This window comes from Danio rerio, chromosome 13 (assembly GCF_049306965.1).
Source record: "Danio rerio strain Tuebingen ecotype United States chromosome 13, GRCz12tu, whole genome shotgun sequence".
Taxonomy (NCBI): Eukaryota; Metazoa; Chordata; class Actinopteri; order Cypriniformes; family Danionidae; genus Danio; species Danio rerio.
In genome coordinates this window covers 11,649,332-11,672,500 of record NC_133188.1, presented here as the reverse complement: position 1 = coordinate 11,672,500, position 23,169 = coordinate 11,649,332, and the positions used below count along the sequence as shown (strand labels likewise).

General features: G+C 34.4%; 1 protein-coding gene across 2 annotated transcripts in view; it reads left to right on the top strand.

The window, feature by feature from the left end:
- Positions 1–23,169, top strand: part of akt3a (v-akt murine thymoma viral oncogene homolog 3a) — a 201,651-nt gene that overhangs the window by 138,611 nt on the left and 39,871 nt on the right. For both annotated transcript variants that reach the window (NM_001197201.2, XM_073919621.1), the window contains 3 exon segments: positions 4,927–5,052; positions 11,896–12,007; positions 20,382–20,526. In NM_001197201.2, the coding sequence (NP_001184130.1) occupies positions 4,927–5,052; positions 11,896–12,007; positions 20,382–20,526 (383 nt within the window).

Sequence of the window (23,169 nt, the reverse complement as noted above, 5' to 3'; positions counted from 1 at the left end):
AGTCGTTTTTTTAATTATAGTTATTGTGTGTTTATTTTTGGTTACTTTTATTATATTATATTATATTATATTATATTATATTATATTATATTATATTATATTATATTATATTATATTATATTATCAGGATTTTTTTAATTAATAGTTATTTACAGTTGAAGTCAGAATTATTAAGCCTCCTGAATTATTTATTTTTCTGCCCAAGTTCTGTTTAACGGAACACTTTTCTCAACACATTTCTAAACATAATAGTTTTAATAATTAATTTCTAATAATTGATTTCTTTTATCTTCGCCATGATGACAGTAAATAATATTTGACTATTTATTTTTTTTAGATAATAGTATTCATCTTAAAGTGATATTTAAAGGATTGACTATTAGGGTAATTAGGCAAGTCATTGTATAATGATGGTTTGTTCTGTAGACAATCAAAGAAATATTGCTTAAGGGGGCTAATAATGTTTACTTCAAAATAAAATGTTTAACTTAATGTTTTTTTATTATTATTATTAAAAGCTGCTTTTATTCTACCCGAAATAAAACAAATAAGACTTTCTCCAGAAGAAAAAATATTAGGGGAAATACAGTGAACATGTCCTAACTCTGTTAAACAAAGTTTGGGAAATATTTAAAAAGAAAAAAAATCAATGGAGGGCTAATAATTTTGGCTTCAACTGTTTATTTATTTAATTATAAATTAGTAACAGTGGAAAAAGTAAAATGTAATCAGAATAATTTTTTTTAAATTGGTAATATGAAAATACTTTTTTTACTTTCAAATCCACCACAAACAATTTTGTTATTTTAATGCATATACAGTGTTAAATCCAATATTAATTGTTATTGTACTGTAATAAAATGTAAGAATTATGTGAAAGTGAAATCATAACCTCACAATGATAAAATATTTAATAAAAAAATTCATTTAGTTTTGTGTTTTAAGTATTAATATCAAATGTGCAACTCCTAATTCCTATGTCTATGGTCGAAGGCTTTAAAATATAAAAAACTACAAATAGGATAAAAATAGAAATATATTATATTATATTATATTATATTATATTATATTATATTATATTATATTATATTATATTATATTATATTATTGTACAAATATTTTTAAAAATTAATAAAAGTTATTTATTTTTAATTGTTTAATTAATTTAATTATAAATGTTTAATAGTGAAAAAATAAAAATAGAATCAAAATCTGTTGTGCTATTTCTATACCTTCAGATCCTCCACAAACAATAATGTTATTTTATGCATATACAGTGTTAAATCCATTGTTAATTGTAAATGTACTGTAATAAAATGTAAGAATTTTATGCAAAATTGTTGTGTGTGGCACATTTGAAAACACATCTTCGTGTACATAAATAATGAAATGCATGTAATTTATGCAATAATAAAAAACAAGACTTATATATTTATATAAAATATATTTACAATGACAAAATATTTAAAAATGGAATTCATTTACTTTTGTATTTTAAATATTCATTTGATTATCTTTTTCTGACAATAAATGCGGTCAAAGGCTTTAAAATATTATATTATATTATATTATATTATATTATAATATATTATATCATATTATATATTATATTATATTATATTATATTATATTATATTATATTATATTATATTATATTATATTATATTATATTATATTATATTATATTATATTATGACAAATCAACAAGCCCTTTTTAATCATCTGAAGTTGTACCTGTAGAGAAAACATTGTGGGTAGTGATAGATAAACGAATGCAAGATCACTAGAATATGACGACCGTTTACGTGTCGACTCTCAGCCCATTTTTATCTGTCGTCTCGTATAATATTTTTTTGTGTTGTATGTTTGGAGTGTAAGGCGACGGATGCCTGCATTCAGCTGTTCCTCCTACCCAGCGATTCCTCTTCCTCATGGAGGCACACCGGCGAACCAAGACCTCCGTCTCCTCAAATTAACATGAGCAGGTGTTTTTCTCTGATGTGTTAATTAGGAGAAGCTGGTGTCATTATGCTTTAAGTGGATGTTACAAATAGAACATGTTGTTTATTTTCTCTTGTGCTGAAAAAAAAGTGATCAGAGCTGTCACGAGGCTCATGTGTCACTTAGAGAAGATCGTGGCTAATTACCAGGAGTTCACAATCACAAACCTACAAGTCTGAGGATTCTCCTGCGCTGCTTCTGCAAAAAGCAGATTGTCCATCTTAATAAATACGATGAGCAACAACAGATTTCAGCTGTGGAGTCCTGAGGTTAGATTCAGCGTATTTTACTGCGATTTTACAAAGTGGTACGATTCAAATGGTGACAAAAATAGGATGCGCTTCTGCTTTCGGTTTTGATGTCTCCTTTTTAAAACTTTTTTTTTAATTAGCTTCTTTAACACAGAAGAAAGAGTTATTCACACTATTCCAGATTGAAAGTAACAACATTTGTCCTGCAAAGTTTCAGTGACATATTCAGTATGTATAAGCAGTAGAGCTGCAGGATTCTGGATGAATTAGGATAATTTTTTTTTAATTTACTTCAAAATCTACCACAAACTAGTTTTGACAATTTAATAAATGTTAAATATTTTTAATTATTGAATGGGAAACTCTGTAATAATAATAATAATAATAATAATAATAATAATAATAAAAGAATAATGTTAAGCTAAAAGTAAGAAGGAAATTAATCTTAAAATCCAATATGATTCTTTTTTAATAGTTTTTTTTAACCACAGTTTATAAAATATGAAGATAATAATGCATCATATAATTCTACTGTGTTCTTATAATGTAATTCAATTTTTTAAATAGATCTCACAATTTTTTTCCATGATTTTAAATAGACTAAACAACATAAGTAATTGCTGCAGTTTATTAAAAAAAAATATTGATTTGAAAATTTGTTTTGAAAAAATCTTCCTTTTAATCAAATGACAGTGGTCCCTCATTAATCACGGCATTAGAATTTTACATTCTAAAAATGGCCCACATTAGGTAAAAATCTGCGAAGTAGTCTGCTTTATTTTTTTACAATTATTATAGATGTTTTAAGGCTGTAAATCTCCTCACTATTATACACTGTTTTCTCAGATAGACATTAACATATTTACTCCTTTCTCTCTTGTAAGTGCTACCTTCCTTTACCATGTCCGGAAGTCCAACTTTTTGTTCTATGGTTAGCATTTTCCTCTGCCTTTTGGGTGCTACTGTGGATGCCTTTGACAGTACAGAACATTTTGTCGATGAAATGGGGTTTGGTGGGGAGAAGGCTTGCAAACATACAATACAGCACTTCAGAGTAACACTTCTATCGATCAAAGATTAGGCTGAATGCATTCTGTACAGTACTGGAGATGCAACACAGAGGAGATTGATTGACAGTGGGCTACAGCATAGGTCTCAAACTCAATTCTCTGCACAGTTTTTCTTCAACTCTAATCAAACACAGCTGATCTAGTAATGTCTAGTTGTCTTGAACACCTGGTTAGTTAGATCAGCTGTGTTTGATTAGGGTTGGAGCAAAACTATGCAGAGCTGGGGCCCTCCAGGAATTGAGTTTGAGACCTATGGTCTACAGCCAATCAGGACGCAGAACACATTGCATTGTAAAAAAAAAAAGCATGTCAAATTGCACTAAAAAAATCCATGACACTGCTAGGTGAACTGTTTTATGGCTGTATCCTGAAGTGTATCATTGTTTCATCCAAATTTATGAAGTGTAAAAAAAAAGTCTTCAACCTTGATTGTAATATTAAGAATGGTTATTAATAAATGAACACCCGTAATAACTGACTATAACAGAGCATCAAATCAGCATGCCATTTCAAAGTATTACTGTTTCTGGTGTATTTTCAAACAAATAAATGCTGATTTGGTGAGCATAAGAGACTTTCTTTCAGAAGTTTTAGTCAGTTGTGTGTATACATTGTATTCCTTACATTGTAGGGACCAAATGTCCCCACATGTATAGCAATGCCAGTAAATGTTGACCCTGTAGGGACTTATTTCTGGTGACTCAAAATCACACACATCATTTTGGTGACACAAAATGGTGAAAATGACTCATAAATCACACAGAATGAAGTATTTTTAAATGGTAATATTGTTTTTCTGTAAGGGTTGACTGCAAGCATCACTTTTCAGTAAATATCGAACTTGAAACTTTCTGTTGTTCGGCCTCTGAAATGGCAAATGAACAGGAGCGTTTGTTTCCAGCATCCAGCATGCATCACTCAGCAGGCAGATGTTGTGTGCATTATCACTCTTGAAGCCTGAGTGTGTGTGCGCGGCTTTGCCCCCTGCGTGGTGATGCTGACACCCTTGTAATCCTGCTGTTTATTATTAGATGGCACAGGCTGTTGCACCAGAAGTTTTGCATGATAATATGGCATGACCAGCTGCTCAGCAGATGTTGTTTTTTGCGGCTTTAGCATAGAAAGGTTAAAGGTGTCTCTGCTGCCCCCTGTGAGCATTTTCTGACCCCACGCGCAGTGCGATCCGGCACACGGTTTACTGTAAGCCGACCTGGTGGCGCTGGCCCCCGCTTTGGCTTGTTTCTAACACCTGCCCTCAGATTAAGGCAGATGATGCAGTAGCTGACAGCTGGACTTGCTGTGGTAAACATGTTAACAATTTAATCCTGTGTTTAGTCAAACGCAAAGTCAAAATTAAGTCAATTCGAACAGATAAGCAGCGTATAATCATGTTTGTTCTCTGCGTTTGTGAAATTAATCTTGTGATAATATAATAATGCATGTAGCTTGTCACTAACCAGTGAGGTTTTTCAGGAAAACATGTATTTTTCCATCAATTTTATGTAAAAGAGTTTGTGCGATTGTGGGTTTGAGGTGTTTTGTGTATGTGGGTATTCATTTATTTGCAGATTGAGGTCTTAAAATGTTCATTTTTTCATCTCCAGGTGAATATATTAAGAATTGGAGACCTCGGTACTTCCTGCTCAAAACAGACGGATCCTTTATCGGATACAAGGAGAAGCCACAGGATGCAGATCTTCCCTATCCTCTCAATAACTTCTCTGTTGCAAGTAAGTGATGTCTTTAAATAAATGCAATGACTTTGTTCATTCAACATCTCTTGTGAGAAAACACATATGAATCTCCTTGAATAAGGAGTCAATTAAAGGATCTATATTGCAAGCAAAATTACTGTACAGTATACAGTATGTCTGTACCAATGTGAAAGCTAAATACAAATTCACACATTTGGTTTTGAATGGTGTGTATGGTATAGTTAGTATGTACATCTTCTGATTATTATGATTATGGTAAATAATAATAATGATAACTGGAGACTTGCTTTTACTGGATTATATAAATAAAGTAAACATTAACTGAAGACTTACTCTGAATTGATCATTTGAATCAATGCATTCTGAACTGAAATATCACTCTGACCGAATCATTAGAATCCGTGAATCATTAACTAGAGGCCCAAGCTGATCGAATCATTTGAATCAGTGAGTCATTCACTGGAGGCTCTGATCGGATCATTTGAATTGGTGAAATATTAATAGGAGATTAGGTAGGTACTGCATTTGAATTTGAGTTTATTACTTGACCATTAGAAAAGTACGTTCTATACAGTATGAATGTGAGTAGTATGAATGAAAATCAGATGTTGCTATGTTTCATTATCGTGACCTACCCACGTCAGTTGTGTCGATTCACAGTGCATCATAGGATAGCATAGAGTCCATCAGATGTGCACTTCAGAATCTCGCCGGAAGTAGTAGGTCATCCGGGTACTTCTTGCACACTGTTTTTCGAATTCTGACATACTACTTGGCTCGCATACTTTTTTAGCCTACTATGGAGGTACTAGTACTAATACTGTGGAAGTATGCGATTTCAAACACAGCCTCTGACTGGATTATCATTGAGTCACTAAATATACAATCACTCTGGCCAGAACATTTAATCAGTAAATCATAACTCAAGGTTGACTATGACCAGATCATTTAAATCACTGAGCTGTAAATCGAATTATTGTATTAATTTGTTCACCTTCAAGTTATCATAGGTGTAGATGCATTTTGTATTTCAGATGAACACAATCTGTTATATTAAATAATATAATAAATAATAGCGAATGGTGATTTGACTCCAAAGGGTGCATCACTTTGTTAAAAATGACTTCTGTTTATTCTTTGATTAAATGTTTAATCTATCTAACATCATTTCAATATTTCTCTCCGATAAATCTCTTAAATAAAACAAGCTATTTTGCTATAGCACCTCTAAATTATGATTACTTAGGCAAGGCAAGTTTATTTTTATAGCACATTTCATACACAGTAGTAATTCAAAGTGCTTTACATAAACAGGAATTAAAGAAACAAGACAATAAAAAAGGATAAAAATTGATTAAAAGCAGATAAAAATGTATTTAAAATGTGTTAAAACGGGTTTCAAAGCTTAAATTTACGATTTAATGATTAGGACTGATCTGAAGGCATCTGATAAAAATATTCTTCAGCATTTCTACTAATAAGATCAATCAGGACATTTAAAAAATAACGCTTTGCAGACATAGTCACATCCTTCTTGTTATAATTTGTTGAGACATAAACGCATCAGAACAGTGACTTTTCTCCCCCCTCTGAAACGCTGTGGATTTTCTGCTTTCGGCGCTGGTTTTCTGGCCACGTGCTGCGAGCGGCTCCCCAAGCCTCCATCCGTCAACAGGCCCAGCCAGGTTTTAATCTAAAGGCTGGAGGAGCGAGGGGTGGCCATACATCCGGCCTGGGCCGCTTGGCAGTGGGAGAGGATTGCCACATCTGTTGCAGAAAGCTGGGAGGCCAGGTGGTGCTGGGAGGCTGATAGCCTAATGCACTCTCTGAAATGGCATCGCTCTCACCCCCTGTGCAACGAGCTGCCACCAGACTGCCTTCCTCCGGCCCGCTCGCAACCAGTCCTGTACACAGCCTGACCGGCCCCGCATCTGCTCCCCGGCACACCGCTCTCCATATTGACCAATTTGTCTTTTTTAACAATGATTGCGGCATATGACAAATCGCTTTGCATTGTGAAGTCCACCAATTTGTTCTGTTTAGAGCACCAACCAGCTAAAGATGGTGTAGAAGTATACAGCTAGATGACATCTTAGTAATATCTGGATTAAAGTTTTTTCATTCTTTAACACATTTTTATGCCTATTGATTGATTACATTTTTTTTTTTGATAAACCTAATTTTTAACGGCGTCAATAAAGTAATTATAAAGATATTAACATAACGTAACATGTCAACAAAGTACAAAAAATTACTTAAATTAATTTTATATATGCAGTGGCTTATTTTTTGTTGTTTGAAATCAATGTTTGCTAAAATATAAATATTTAAATAATGAACAAAAATCATCAGTGTATTACATTTTAGCTGGTGGAAAGGAAATATTTCATGTTTTCATATAATTTCATCTGTTTTAGTAAAATAACTAGATATTAAATAGAATGAATAAACACTACACACAGATAAACACTCATACTGTCATATAAACACAATACAGTGTGTATTAAATACATTACCTGACAAAAGTCTTGTCCCCTATCCAGGTTTTAGGAACAACAAATAATAACTTGACTTCTAGTTGATCATTTGGTATCAGAAGTGGCTTATATGAAAGGCTAAGGCCTCTAGATAAAGCTTGTTTTACCAAAATATTCTACGATCATGCCTTGATTTTTAATAATTTAATTCGGACAGTAAGGTCTGACTTTGCTTGGACAAAAGTCTTGTCACTTAACATAAATAATGTACAGTATAGTATATAAAGTGCAGTGGAAAAATAATTATTATTATGTATGACTCCCATGAGCTTGGAGGACTGCATCCATACATCTCTGCAATGACTGCAATAAGATAACTTATTAATAAAATCATCTGGAATGATGAAGAAAGGGTTCTTGCAGGACTCCTAGACTTCATCAAGATTCAGCTTCAATGCCTCCTCCTTCATTTTACCCCAGACATGCTCAATAATGTTCATATCTGGTGACCGGGCTGGCCAATCCTAGAGCATTTTGACCTTCTTTCTGGAACGTTGATTTTGAGGCTGAAGTATGAGCAGGAGCGTTATCCTGCTGAAGAATTTGCCCTCTCCCGTGGTTTGTAATGTAATGGGCAGAACAAATTGTCACTTTGGAATTATAAGGTTCTATCCAAATGATTTGGAGATATTGAGCTTCAAAGTCTTTGCATTCCACAGCAAACAGTATGTGCGTGACATTTGTTTTTAACATTTTGTCATTTAAGAGTATGTCAATAACTGAATTCTGACAAAAATGTCAGATAGAAGCTTATAATTCTAAGGTGACAAAATGTCTTGATACATCGGGCTGCTCATGTTGCCATCCACTCTCTTGCACGTCCCCATACTGAATGTAACCTCAAACCATGCTTTTTTCCTTCACCAAACTTGACTGATTTTTCTGTGAGAATCTTGGGTCCATGCAGGTTCTTCTGCAGTATTTGTGATGATTTGTATGCAGTTTGACAGATAATTGGCAAGAAGACTTTTGTCAGGTTGTATATCGATGCATAAATAAATAGCATTTTAAATTATATGAAAAAAATGTTTGATTACAAGTGTAAATTTGTAAGTGTAACATTATGAATTTTAAAATTATAATTGTAAATTGAGTTTCCCAATACTGGGTTGCGGCTGAAAGGCTATCAGCTGTGTAAAAACGCATATGCTGGAATAGTTGGTGGTTCATTCCACTGTGGCAACCTCTGAAAAGAGACTAAGCTGAAGGAAAATGAATAAAGGAAGTGTAAAATGCACCTCGGTGTGCATGAGATTTCTTTCTTATAGGCTATTTTGAACAGTTGTGTATAAAGAATAAGTATGAAACTTAAAAAATGTATAAAAAGTTTTTGCAAACAAACTTGAAGGGAGTTCATTTACAAATAGTACATTTCCAAAAACATGACATTTCCTGAAGTGGCTTTAAAGCCAGTTCATGCTAACATCTTTGGAGCTCACTGCCATATTTTGTCTCCTGATGTTTTGTGCGTTGACACTCTCTCAACCTTATTTTGGTCTTGAGAAAACCTTTAAGAGATGTTGCATGGTGAGAGCAGCGGAAGTCGCGGCTTCTGGGCTGTTTAATTGGCAAGCTAGCTTTCCTCAGCGACTCTTGCTTGAAGCAATGCTCGTCATCTGTGATCTAATGTGGCAAAGCAAACAATACTGTCAGCTCTGCCTGCTCTCCTCCTGAGGTGTCACATTCTGGCTGCTGTGACCTTGTTTTTCTGCTCTCAGCTTGGGACTCCATTTTTTGTTCCCCCTGCTACTACCCAGGTAGATGTTCTGTACGGTGCGTGGCTTCATGACCTTAGCTGTGTCGTCATTAACCTTCCTGTCTAAATTTAGGCCCTGCCGTCATTCAGAGATGGCTGGAATTGGCCAGCTGAGGGCCCTCATTATGCGGGATTGGCCACTGTTGCATTTCACCTGTCGTCTGGGCATTGTCCCCAAAAATTTGCAGCAGCGATCAGCCCAGTCTGGATGTCACCTTTTGTACCCTCTTACCTCCATAAAGTATCTGAGAAGTGCATTATTTTCCTCCTCTGACCGCTTCTGTGCTGCGGGGTATATAAAACGCTGTGGCACATCCCAGCAAATGCACCTCTTGCTTGCTCATCGCACCACCCGCTGCTGCTCTCTGCTAATGGCCATTTGTTTTACATCAGACTCGCTGCTACCCTCTGTTTATCAAATAAAACACTGACAATGGCAAACACTTGCAGCTGGAGAGGTAGGAAATGGGCTCAAGTTTGCTCTGGAATTCAGTTCAGCTTTGTCTCTGCTTGTAATTTCAGTCTGTTTTTATTTCCGCTATATTTAAGGAAACGCTACATTATTAAATAATAAAAAAAGGCTCATTGAATTAAACAGTTGAGTTTTTAATCCGTTCAGCTGATCTCTTAGCTTAGCTTAGCATAGATCCCTGAATTGGATTAGACCATTAGCATCTGACCTGAGAATGACCAAAGAGTTTCAATAATTTTCTTATTAAAAGCTGCACTTTTCTGTTGTTACATAATGTAATATCATTGTGTCTACTGCAGCCATGGTATGGAAGCAAAGTTTATTATTGATTATTAAGCTAGAATGAAAGTATAGTTACTAACTGTATCGGCTAGGGCTGCGCATTGAAAACGCGATTTTCTCAAAATATGATATTTGAACCAATCATAACATTTTCTCAATTAATGCCAAACTAACAAAAAGAAACAAGTTCTGAAACAAGTTTTATTAATGTAGAACGTTTTAAAACACTGGGTGTTTGGGTGTTCTGTGTTTCTCTGAGGTAATTAATCTACCGAAGTGTGTATATTCGGGACAAAGTATGAAGCTGATCAGTCAGTTTGTTATGGTGCTGAGGTGTAGGTGTGGCATTCTAAAAAGTTACATTTTTAGTTGGTCTGAAAAGAGATGTTTTTAACTGGGTTTGCCTGGAATGCACGTGCGTGTCGCTACCAATATGTGTGTGCAATCCTTGCTCCTCTATTGGAAACAATGGACTTGTACTCACAAAAGACGCGATATGTGAAGGGACTATGTCACAGCAGAATCCTAACTATGATCTATGCATGGCAAAAAAAATCTGTGGATATGTAGAAAAGTACATATCTGGTCAAGCAGAACGTCGGAGCCTTAAGTTTGACGGTGCTCACACACACACACACACACACACACACACACACACACACACACACACACACACACACACACACACACACACACACACACAGTAATCTGTTTTTTTTGGGGGGGGGGGGGGGGGGGGGGGTTTGCAATAGGTTTGTTCTAGAGACAGTATGTTACTTTACTTTGAGAAAAGAATTACATTTATTGCCTTATGTCTATTTTAGAGACATGTTACAGGTCTTTGATAAAGTTTCAGATTCACACTTTAAATTGTCTGTCAAAATCATTATTAAAATCGCAATATTGTTCAAGAAATAAGTAATTAATGTGGATTTATATAGTGCATTTATTGTGTATTGCCATACACCCAAAGCGCTTCACAATCAGGAGGGGGGTCTCTCCACACCACCACCAGTGTGCAGCATCCACTTGAATGATGCAACAGCAGCCACAAGACAACGGCGCCAGTGCGCTCACCACACACACATTGGTGGAGTAGAGAGACAGTGATAGAGCCAATTCAGATGATGGGGATGATTGGGAGGCCTTGATCGTGAGGGCCGATGTACGGAATTTGGCCAGGACACCGGGGTTACATCCCTACTTTTTTACAAGAAGTGCCATGGGATTTTTAGTGATCACAGAGAGTCAGGACCTCGGTTTAACGTCTCATCCGAAAGACGGAATGAAATGTGATAGGTTTCTTTTGCCCATTTTAGTCCCTAATATCATATATAGATATATAATTTAGCACTAGTATTGGCCTAAAAATATAAACTTTTAATTTTCTGTGGGTTTTAATTTGATCTAACTACACTAGAGTCGAGTTTTAAATTATCTAAATTCTTTGGTCATTTTTGAGCGAGATGCTAATGGTCTAATCCGATTCAATGATTTATGCTAAACTAAGCTAAAAGTACCCAGTGAACTCTGAACATTGAACATAGTGAGCTTTGGCCACAGATATGCTTGTGAAACTATTGTTAAAATAAATCTCCAAGCAAAGTAGATCTCTCAGTTTTCATAATGTATATTAATTATATGTTTCACTGGCTTATTATTAAAAATGATTAATTTCAGTTTTTTTTTTTGAGTGGAAGTTCCCCAAACAGGAAGTGCTACTCATAATTTGAAACTTGTGCGAATAAAAGGTGGATGGCATGTACTTTAACTTTAATGTGGCTACAATTTCTTTTGGTCTGTAATTTCAGAATGCCAGCTGATGAAAACTGAACGACCAAAGCCGAACACTTTTATTATTAGATGCCTACAGTGGACTACAGTCATAGAGAGGACCTTCCATGTGGACACACCAGAGGAGAGGTAATAGTGCTCGCTTGTTTGGAAAACACAAATAGTTAATTTTGTGTATTGTGAACATTGTGATTGTACTAGTGGTGGGTGAAGTACACAAATCATATACTTGAGTGAAGTAAACATTATTCTAATAAAGTAAGAATCTCAGAGGGATATTTCATCCAATTTATTTTCTTTTACATGTACTTGCCTTTCACTTGTTTAAAACCTATTTGAGTTTCTTCATATAGCGTTGAACACAAAAGTAGATATTTTGAAAAAAATGATGGTTGCTAGCTTTCTTCCATCGTGTTTTTTTCTACAATAGATAATGTAAAATACCTTATTTTGTGTTCAACAGCAGAATGAAACCCTTAAAGGTTTAAAACCACATGAGGGAGAGCAAGTGAGGAGGTAATTTTCATTTTTGGGTAACTAACTAACTAACACTTTAGAGTTTAAAGTTAGATTGCACTTGTCAAAATATAAAAATACTTAATTATTTTATGAAGAAACTTTTTTAATAAAAACTTCAAAAAATGACTGCTAAAAATGAATGACCTTTTAAGGTTGCAAACATAAAGAATTACATGTTAACAATCTAAAAATATTTATAGTTCTATATAGCTTAGTGTATAATATTGCATGGAAAACTAAATTTGTGTAAATGTGTGTTGAAAAATTAAAACATTACAAAAACTAATATCGCATAGGACAAACTTTGTTAACGCTTTTAAAAAAACATGTAAACATACAAGTTTTACAGTTTAGTATGTGCTACGGCAGTGAGGAAGACACATGGAAATTATTTGTATTATTTCAACATTATATTAGAATAAACCCAGACTGTTAGACACCAATATTATCATATCCACATTTTAACATTATCTGCATCTTACAGCAGACTTAGTTCACAATATGAAGTATGAAATATGAAATACAAATTAACTAATCTGAACAAGATTAACAAAAAAGTCTTTTGCAAATTATTAGTTTAAATTCCATTGGGCTCTTTTGGTAACACTGGAGCTTTTGAACCACATTTGCTTTTAAGAAATGCACCTCTGACTCGATCATTTGAATCAGTGATTTGTTAAATGAATATGTGTTAAATGAATTAGAGAGTTAAATAGTGACTCGCTCTGAACAGATTATTTGAATCAGTGAATTGTTAACTAAAGTGTCTCACTGAGCAGTTCATTTGAAGATCAGCGATTCATTAATTCCTCTGACTGGATCATTTGAATCGGCGAGGTGTTCACTTTAGAACAGATGAAATCACATCAGTCTCATTTACCAATGAACTGCCTAGTGCTTTTTCTTTGTGTGAAACAATGTGACAGGTTAACCTTCATTTTGTACGGACATGATAAATATCACTTGCCTTTTTTGAATACTATATTTTTATTTTGACCTTAAAGCCACAAAGAGAAATACAAAAAGCAACAACAACTATAAACACAATAAAGAAACAGCAAAAAAAAAAAAAAAATTATAATCATTATTACATCAGTTCCTCCAGTTTTATAAATAGGTTAATAATGTTACACATACACATGTGTATTTCTTGACCAGTGGGCACAGGCAATATGATGATCTTGCAAACAATGGCAGGGTCATACCTTTTTAACTGTTATCCTTGACATTTGACAGATCATTAAAACAGGGTTTCCAGGTGCCTTCGAAGCCAGCAATGTTATCAGAAAGATTGTGTCCAAGTCTCTTTAAATATTAGAAAAATCTGAAAGCCAGAATTTAAAAAGTGGTTTTGATGCCTTTTTCCACAGACAAACATTAATTTTAGCTACCACCATTCCATATTGGACAGCCTTTTTAATTTGATGACTTAACCCACGAAGTGAGTCAGACCAAACAAAAACAGCTATTGCTGGATCAGGGGCGAGGTCACACGAGTAAGCCTAAGAAGTAGAACGCAAACACAAATGTTAATTAGCCCATCGTTACCTAAAACAAATGAGCATACTAAGCTGAATCACTTTCAGAGCAGATTGGTTTTTAGATATCAGTTCTTTATAAATCTTTATGTCCTACAAGAATGTGAGTTCCAATGAACTGCTTGTAGCTGGCAGAGAGAGAGAAATATATAAACAGCAAGTATTATTAACAAATATATAGATGGATTAGAGCAGGGCTACCCAAACTTCTTATAAAGGGCCAAAGTTGAAGTCAAAATGATCTCCTGTGATTTTTTTCTTCTTCTTTTTTTCTTCTTTTTTATATTTTCCAAATGATTTCCTATAAGATTTTAATAACATTTTATGGTCAATATTATTAGCCCTCTTAAGCAATATCGGTTTTCTGTGTTCTACAGAACAAACCACAATGATTTGACTAATTACCCTTACTTGCCAAATTAACCTTAAGCATTTAAATGTCACTTTAAGCTGAATACTTGTCTTAATATCTAGTCAAATATTATGTACTGTCATCATGGCAAAGATAAAAGAAATCAGTTATTAGAAATGAATTATTAAAACATGTTTCGAAACGTGTTGAAAAAATATTTTTTCCATAAAACAAATTAGGGAAAAATATACAGAAGGCTAATAATGCTAATAATCTGACTTCAACTGTACTCTATAAAAGGATGTGAGGATTAAGCGATTTCACTATTAACTGCACTTTAATTCGTCACTGTTAATTAATTGTGAATGCTTCTAAGCACCATGTTTCTGCACTGAACAAATAACTAAACAAATTTATGCTAACTGTGCGCTAGTTTAAAGTTCCGAGATTGTACACAGAGGCTAATATGCATGCACACTGGATTAAAGGCTGATTTTCAGCTATGGCAGAGGATATTAACGTATAAGGGCTGTTCATATATCTCGTCTTTTGTACATGCAAGTTTGTTATTTCTAACGGAGGTGCACGTCTTGTGCACGCATATTGGCAGAAAGTGCATGCAGTGGCGGCATGACGCGCTCATGCATTCCAGGCGCACATACTTTAATACTTTAAAGAATGCCGTGAGAGCACCACGAGTCACGTAACAAGAACAGACTGCTCAGCTTCATACTTTGTATGGAATATACATAATTCTACGCCAAAGAAAAAAACAATACTAAAGCAAAAAAAAAAATAAAAAATTGTAATATACAGTTGAAGTCTGAATTATTAGCCGCCTTCGACTTTTTTTCTTCTTTTTAAAATAATTTCCATATGATGTTTAACAGAGCAAGGAAATTATCACAGTGTGTCTGATAATATTTTTTTTTCTGGAGAAAGTCTTTTTTTTTTTTTCGGCTAGAATAAAAGCAGTTTTTAATTTTTTTAACATAATTTTAGGGGCAAAATTATTAGCCCTTTAAGCAATATTTTTTCTCGATAATCTACAGAACAAACCATCATTATACAATAACTTGCCTAATTACCCTAACCTGCCTAGTTAACCTAATTAACCTAGATAAGCTTTTAAATGTCACTTTAAGCTGTATAGAAGTGTCTTGAAAAATAACTAGTAAAATATTATTTACTGTCATCATGGCAAAGATAAAATAAATCAATTATTAGAGATGAAATATTAAAACTATTATGTTTTGAAATGTGTTGAAAAAATCTGCTCTCCATTAAACAGAAATAGTGGATATAAAACAACAAGCAGTCTAATAATTCAGCGGGGCTAATAATTCTGACTTCAACTGTAATTGATCTTCAGAAAGAGGTTCAGCAATCATTGACTAAATTTGTTCTCTTTAAAAGGGAAATACTTAGCTGATATGATGCTTAGATTTATGTTAGACCATTTTTTTAATTCTTATTTATTTATTTAGTTATTTATGTATTTATTGTTCTTTCATTTAAATTCAGTTTAAAATTATTACTTATGTTTAAATGGCAAAAACTTTTTTTCAAAAAGTTACTTAAAAGTGACTTATTTTTAAGTAAAAAAAAAAAGAAGAAATGGGCTATTGTATTTTCTTATTTTGTACTGTATTAATTGGTTACTGAGCCGCAATAAATAACTATATAAAATATGAGGAATCTTATTATGTGATTTAATAAACTAGTTGTGTTTTAAAATTAATGCATGTATAATAATTGTGGTAACAGTGAAACCATGATTATTCCTCAGACTATAATTGTACAACAAAATCTATAATTGTTGCAACTCGATGAACATAAAATAAGAATTTTCTTGACAATAAAATAGCTTCCATGTTGTTACGATTCAACCAGGGCCACTATGATTACTTTTCTCACATCCAAAATAAAAAACCCTGAGAAGTATAAGCCTGCTATTATCGTCAGTATGTTTTTGAGGTCACTCTTTTTGAGAAAACCTTTTAACAGCATTTGAAAAGCGGCAGATAGAAATAGTTAAAATGCAAAAGAATCTAATCACACAAAAGATTTGAGTTCCTCGCACTCCTAACTTGCTCGTCTATCTATCACAGGGCATTGCAGTCCAATGCTCACTTTGTTTACCCCTTACAGACACAATCACACACACACACACACAGACACACACACACACATCTCTGAACAGGAGTGGGACACGACGTACTGGCAGAGGCCCAGAAACTACAGGCCTACATGTGAGGAGGAGAGATGTGGCGGCAGCTGGCGTCATTCCAGACTGTATTCAAAGCCTTTATCTCTCATTAGCAAAAACCGCTCATTATACACCAAAGCAATCCACACCCATTCATCCGCACGACCTTGAGAGTCTGTGCAGTCTATATGTTACTGTTAACCTAGTGCATCTTGCATTCCTCTTGGGGTTCAAATGCACCACAACTGGAATGGTACAGTACATCCACCATGGGGTTTGTAGTTGTACAGTAGTTTTTGCTGGAAGAAAAAAAGAGCCAGAATATGTGTAAATCCAGAGATTATGAATTTGTTATGTTTGAGGGGTTTTCTACTAACGATTGGCAAAGTTTTCAGGTAGGGTTGGATCAATACCAAAGTTTGTGCTTTGGTACGAGACCAGCTTCTGGTACCACTGTATCAAAAGTGAATCAGTGGATTATGCAACATATGAACAACCTTAAGACAACTGATGAAATAAAACTGGCTGTCAATACTACACATGCAAGTTTACATTAAATACTCCACACAACAAGTATTTTACACATTTTAAACAAGCATGTACTGTGTTTATATATATTAAATCCCTTTTATAAGAGGTTTAAACACAGTTGTGTGGCCACCATCTGTAAATATAATTACCTTCTAATAGTAAACATTTATTCATTCGTTTTTTTTTAATAATCACACTTGATGAAAACAGTCTGCTGAAACACTTTGATCTGCATTCTCCCTTCGTATGTGTCATCGGGGGGGGAAAGCCCCGCCCATTGTTGATGAACGTCACCTAATTAGCATGGGATGCTAGTCTTGTATTTGAATCTACCACTATGCTGACACACAGGCATTTAAAGCTCCACCCTCTTTAAAAACAAAAAACAAAATCTCATTTGAATTTAAAGTACCAATCTGCAAAATTGCACAATCAACGCCTAAAAGAAGCAGATTCACAGAGTTATAAAACATAATTTTTTTTTTATTTCTTTGAGCTGAAACTTCACATACACACCACTGGGAAATCAGACATTTTGTAAAAAGGGGCAAAATAGGTCCCCTTAATGCTATTTTGGTTTATGTCAAGTCACTTTTGTCAATTAAATGTGAACCAGACATGTTTAGTATACATACTTGCTTATTACTGTATTTATTATGTAAATTTGAATACTTGCAATACATGTTTTAAGCAGTGTACAAAAAGTAAAGTACATAAAGAGTATAGATATATCTTTGTAGTTATATTTAATTTCATTCATTTATATTATTTTCGGCTTAGTCTCTTTATTAATCTGGGGTCGCCACAGCGGAATGAACCTCCAACTTATTCAGCATATGTTTTACGCAGCGGATACCCTTTCAGCTGCAACCCATCACTGGGAAACATCTATACGCACTCATTCACACACATACACTACTGACAATTTTAGCTTACCCAATTCACCTATAGCACATCTCCTGGGTTTTATGAGGGAAACCGGAGCACCCGGAGGAAGCCCACGTGAACATATGCAAACTCCACATAGAAACGCAAACTGATTCAGCCAAGGCTCAAACCAGCCACCTTCTTGCTGTGAGGCGATAGTGCTACCCTTAGCACCACTGTGCAGCCTCTATATTTAATTTTTAATAATTAAATGAGATGTTTTGGTAGGATAACTGTTTCAGAAGCTTGTAAGATTTCTGAAATAGTTTTTTAAAACAGTCTCTTAACAACAATGAACAATTATTCAGAATATTGTGTTTTATTATTACAGTATAATTTTTTATATATTTAAAAATGGAATTCATTTAATTAGTTTTGAGTAATTTAAGTAAGAAATATTTGAAGGAACAATGTTTTTTGGAACAATGTGTGTGTGTGTGTGCGTGTGTGTGTGTGTGTGTGTGCGTGCGTGTGTGCGCGTGTGTGTGTGTGTGTGTGTGTGTGTGTGTATATATATATATATATATATATATATATATATATATATATATATATATATATATATATATATATATACACACACACACACACATACAGTTGAAGTCATAATTATTAGCCCCCGTTTGAATTTTTCTTTTTTTTTTCTTTTTGATAATATTTTTCCTCTGGAGAAAGTCTTATTTGTTTGGCTAGAATAAAAGCAGTTTTAAATTTTTTAAACCCCATTTTAAGGTTAAAATTATTAGCCCCTTTAAGCTATTTTTTTTTTCGATAATCTACAGAACAAACCATCGTTATACAATAACTTGCCTAATTACCCTAACCTGCATAGTTAACCTAATTTAGCTAGTTAAGCCTTTAAATGTCACTTTAAGCTGTAAAGAAGTGTCTTAAAAAATATCTAGTCAAATAGTATTTATTGTCATCATAGTAAAGATAAAATAGATCAGTTATTAGAGATGAGTTATTAAAACTATTGTGTTTAGAAAATCTACTCTCTGTTAAACAAAAACTGTGGAATAAATAAACAGGGAGTCTTATAACTCAGGGGGGCTAATAATTCTTCAACTGCATTAACACCTTTCCGTTAAACCAACTGCAAGCCCTGATGGTTGGTATGATTACTGCTAAAAAGATGATCTTACTTGATTGGAATTCTCTAAAGGCTCCCTATATTAAGAGATGGTTAAACGGGTTGCTTTATGTCATTCAAATGGAACAACTACATCTTAAAACTTCACAGAAAAAAACCTGAAACCACATGGGGACCTATCTTAAGACTCTTGGGAATTTAGCATTATAAGTTTGTAAATCTTAATCTTTATTTCTAACCTATATAAAATTTGTTTAAATTTGTTTGTCTTTTGTTTATATGTTTATGCTACATATGCTGTGTGTGTGTGTGTGTGTGTGTGTGTGTGTATGTGTATGTGTGTGTGTGTGTGTGTGTGTATGTGTGTGTGTGTGTGTGTGTGTGTGTGTGTGTGTGTGTGTGTGTGTGTGTGTGTGTGTGTGTGTGTGTGTGTGTGTGTGTGTGTGTGTGTGTGTGTTAATATATTTGGTAACAGAGACGATCCTTCCTTTTTATGGTGTTGGGGGGGGTATTGTCAATTATTCTGTGCTATTGTTTCTTCTTTTTATTGGTATTGCACTGTTTTGTTAAATATCATATAAATGTTAAAATAAAATATTACAAAAATAAAAAACACATTCTTGCTTTAAAACTTTAAACAACACAGTGCAAATGCATGTATGTGTTGTTTAGCAATGTGCAAAATGCAGTTCTTTATGCAAGAAGTTTCTCTAATTCCCCAGAAAAAATAGACTGGGCAGGCTTGGATACCAAATAACTGCCTCTTAAATTGTGTAAAGCACTTTGTATTTTCAAGCACAACAAACTTCCAATGTGCTGTTGTACATTGTTCTTCAAGTTGGACATTTTCTAAATTGCATTATCATCGTACAACCCTGTAAATTCAGAGTACTACATTATGAAGTGCAAATATACCATGCAACTGTACTTTATGTACCAGTCTGCTGCTGTAAAACAGTGAGAAACTGTTAGCTTCGCTCAGATGAATCCATCATTATTAAACTAACACATGCTCAAAAACATGAATGCACCACTGATTCTACACAGCAGATGTTGTGCTGCACGACAAATGAAAACTCAATGGATTGAGACACTGTTCGCAGAGAGGGCCGGCTTCCCCACTCATATTACATTATACTGTCGGCTTGTGAGAATTACTCATACTGTGGCCTGACGACTTAAGCAAAGTGTAAAGGCCACGTTTACACTGTAAGTGAACCGTGTGTTTGTTTATTGAGACTCAAGTGTATTCTTCTTTAAGTAGGAAGCTGTGTTTTTTGTATTAATGAATGGCTTTCTTCCTAGAAACATGGGCTTTGTGTGTGTTTCCAAAGGGATGAGTGGGCAGAGGCGATCCAGATGGTGGCAGATAAACTCCAAAGACAGGAAGAGGAGCGAATCCAGTGTAGTCCCACCTCACAGATAGACAACATGGGAGAGGAGGAGATGGACACGTCTATCAGCCACCACAAACGCAAGGTGCCTGCACACACTGATGTGGGAGTTCTTTCAAAATGCCTCGGTTTTCTGATTGTTTTGTTACCACCAGGCTATCCAACATGTCCATCACTTTCTAAACCAAAGGCAATGTAGTTTTTTCCCTCTCCCCATCTAATGCAGGAGATTAACAAAGCCCGTTTGGGACTTCATTTGTGACCAGACATGAATTTACACCTGAAACATAATTACCCGAAATGGATTTTAATCTCTTCAAAGGCATTTTCTGTACCTGAAAATAGAGTCAGGATGTTGACCCTAAAAATTATTCAAGTTAAGGAGAGAGAAAGGGGGAGATATCATTTTTAGGTTCACTGATTTTTACAATTAAATAACAAAAACATTATCTTTGAGAACATTCTTTTAAAAAGTCAAAACAAGCTCATCATCATTTAGCGAACATAATATTTTATTAATTACCTAAATTTATATAAATTTTGGTAATAAATATACCAGCTTACACTATTCAAACTCCACTTTCAGTCCAGTGGCTATACAAGCCCCCAAAACATACAGTAAGCCGTGCTTCCCATAGGTTTGAAATATACTTGTGGTGGTAGTCGGATTGAAAGACACCTTTGACCCACGGAACCTAAATAGTTAACTTTATGCGACAAACTAAATTTTTAACACTATTTTTATTATTATATGTTTTAAACTTTTTTATATTCAAAGGGTTAAAGTAAAAAACTAAATTCACTAATTCTCTGCTTCAGGAGCCATGTGCACCCACTGACAGGTCAATTCTGCTTCTCTCTATCTCTCATTCAAGTTGAGGTTGCTTTATTGGCATGACCTTTTGCACAATATTGCCAAAGCATTTTAAATGTATAAAATGTCATATATTGACATACTCAAATTAATCAAATATACAGCAAATAAGAAATAAATGACAGAAAAAAGGGAATAAAAACAGACAATATCTCTAAAAATTATAATACTTTCAAGAATAAATGTGTAGATTATTTAAATAGGACAAATGAGTTTACTCATTTCTAATGGTGTACAAATATTCATACAGCCAATTTAGATGTAATTTCTATCTCTCCAAGTATTTAGTATAGTTTTTCTGAGTCATTTGGTTTAAAGAATTAATTATTTAGGTCTCGCTTTCGCAGCTGTGTGCATAAAATTATCAACAGCTTCGAAAACTAAAGGAAAACCATATCCTGGACATTTTAGTAGATTTAGAAAACCTAGTGGGATGCAAACAGGTCTGTGTCTCTGCTGGTCTGCAAAGCATTTGAGATTGTCTGTTGTGTTGACAGTTTTCGCACACACAGAACGCGCAGTATGACACAGGCGAAGGAGAGAAGATTTTCCACTACTTAATCGCTCGCGGATGTTTGTTTATATTGTGCAGTTACAAAAAAAGTGCTACAAGATGATAATAATAGTAAAAATATATATATATGTGAATCACTAAATATACTAGTGCGGCAGTTAATATGTCTGAGCGGCCCGTCCAAGTAAAGTCTAAAGTAGAGCTGTAATCGGGCCATAAAAATAAGGCTCGATGGGGCCCGAGCCCGACAGGTGCATTTTGATTGACAGCTTTTAAAAGCCCGAACTGTTTATAGCCCGTCATTATTCAAATGTGCACATGCACACAGCTCTTTTGTCTTATTTTCAAGAACGAGTCATTTATATGTTTTAACATAATTTATTCGTAACAAACGTAGACTATAGACCACTTGGAAGTTGGAACAAAGAAATAAAATAAGTCCTCTCTAACTTCATTTCAGCACTCTAAATAGGCTTAGGTACATACACCTTGCCTTTAAATTGGCCAACACACCAATGAAAAGACGTCTTTCTTAACAAATTAAATTTATATAAATTCAAAATTATGACTGGTATTTGGCAAAAACTAAATTAAGATAAATGCTCTGCAAGATTTGTTTCGCCACTTCTCTTCACAATCTGGCATTAAAGCCACGGTGAAGCTGAAAAATAAAATAATAGCCTAATGCCAACATTAGCCTGTATACTCTGTCTACATTATGATTTTATGGTTCAATTAATATTCATTTATAATTGTAAAACCCTTTACTCACCATGATTAGGCTACGTGTTTTGTGGAGGAACATTATTGAAGCCGCGGGCAGTCCTGTGCTCAGGATGGTGTGTCCAGCAGCATTGAACACCCTTTCACTGCTGCTGCTACAGGCCGAGATGCATAGTTCTGATCTGGCAAATTTTGCAAGTTTTTGGTAGGATCGTTTGCTCATCTTCCACCAGTCAGGAACATCCCTTTAATTTTTCCATGACAGCACTTTCAATGTAGTGAGTGACCTCGTCTTTTTACCTGTCAGCTTGCTGTTTAGCGGTCTACCGTAATACGCAGTGTATGAGCGACCGCAGAAATACCTTGACGGCAAGCTGGCCTGACCGCAATCAAAATCTTTCTTTTTGACTTCTCCGTCATCATTTGTTTCACCTTTGCAGGGATGGATTTGGATGTTGTAACAAACGATTTGATTACTTTCTCACGCTAATCGAAATGCATCACATGACTATTGATTTACCTACTGCGCAAGCCAAGCTCGGCCAGACCCGACACTGTCTAAAATTATAGAAATCAAACCCGAACCGGGCAAAGATCTTCAGCTCTTGTCTGCAGTT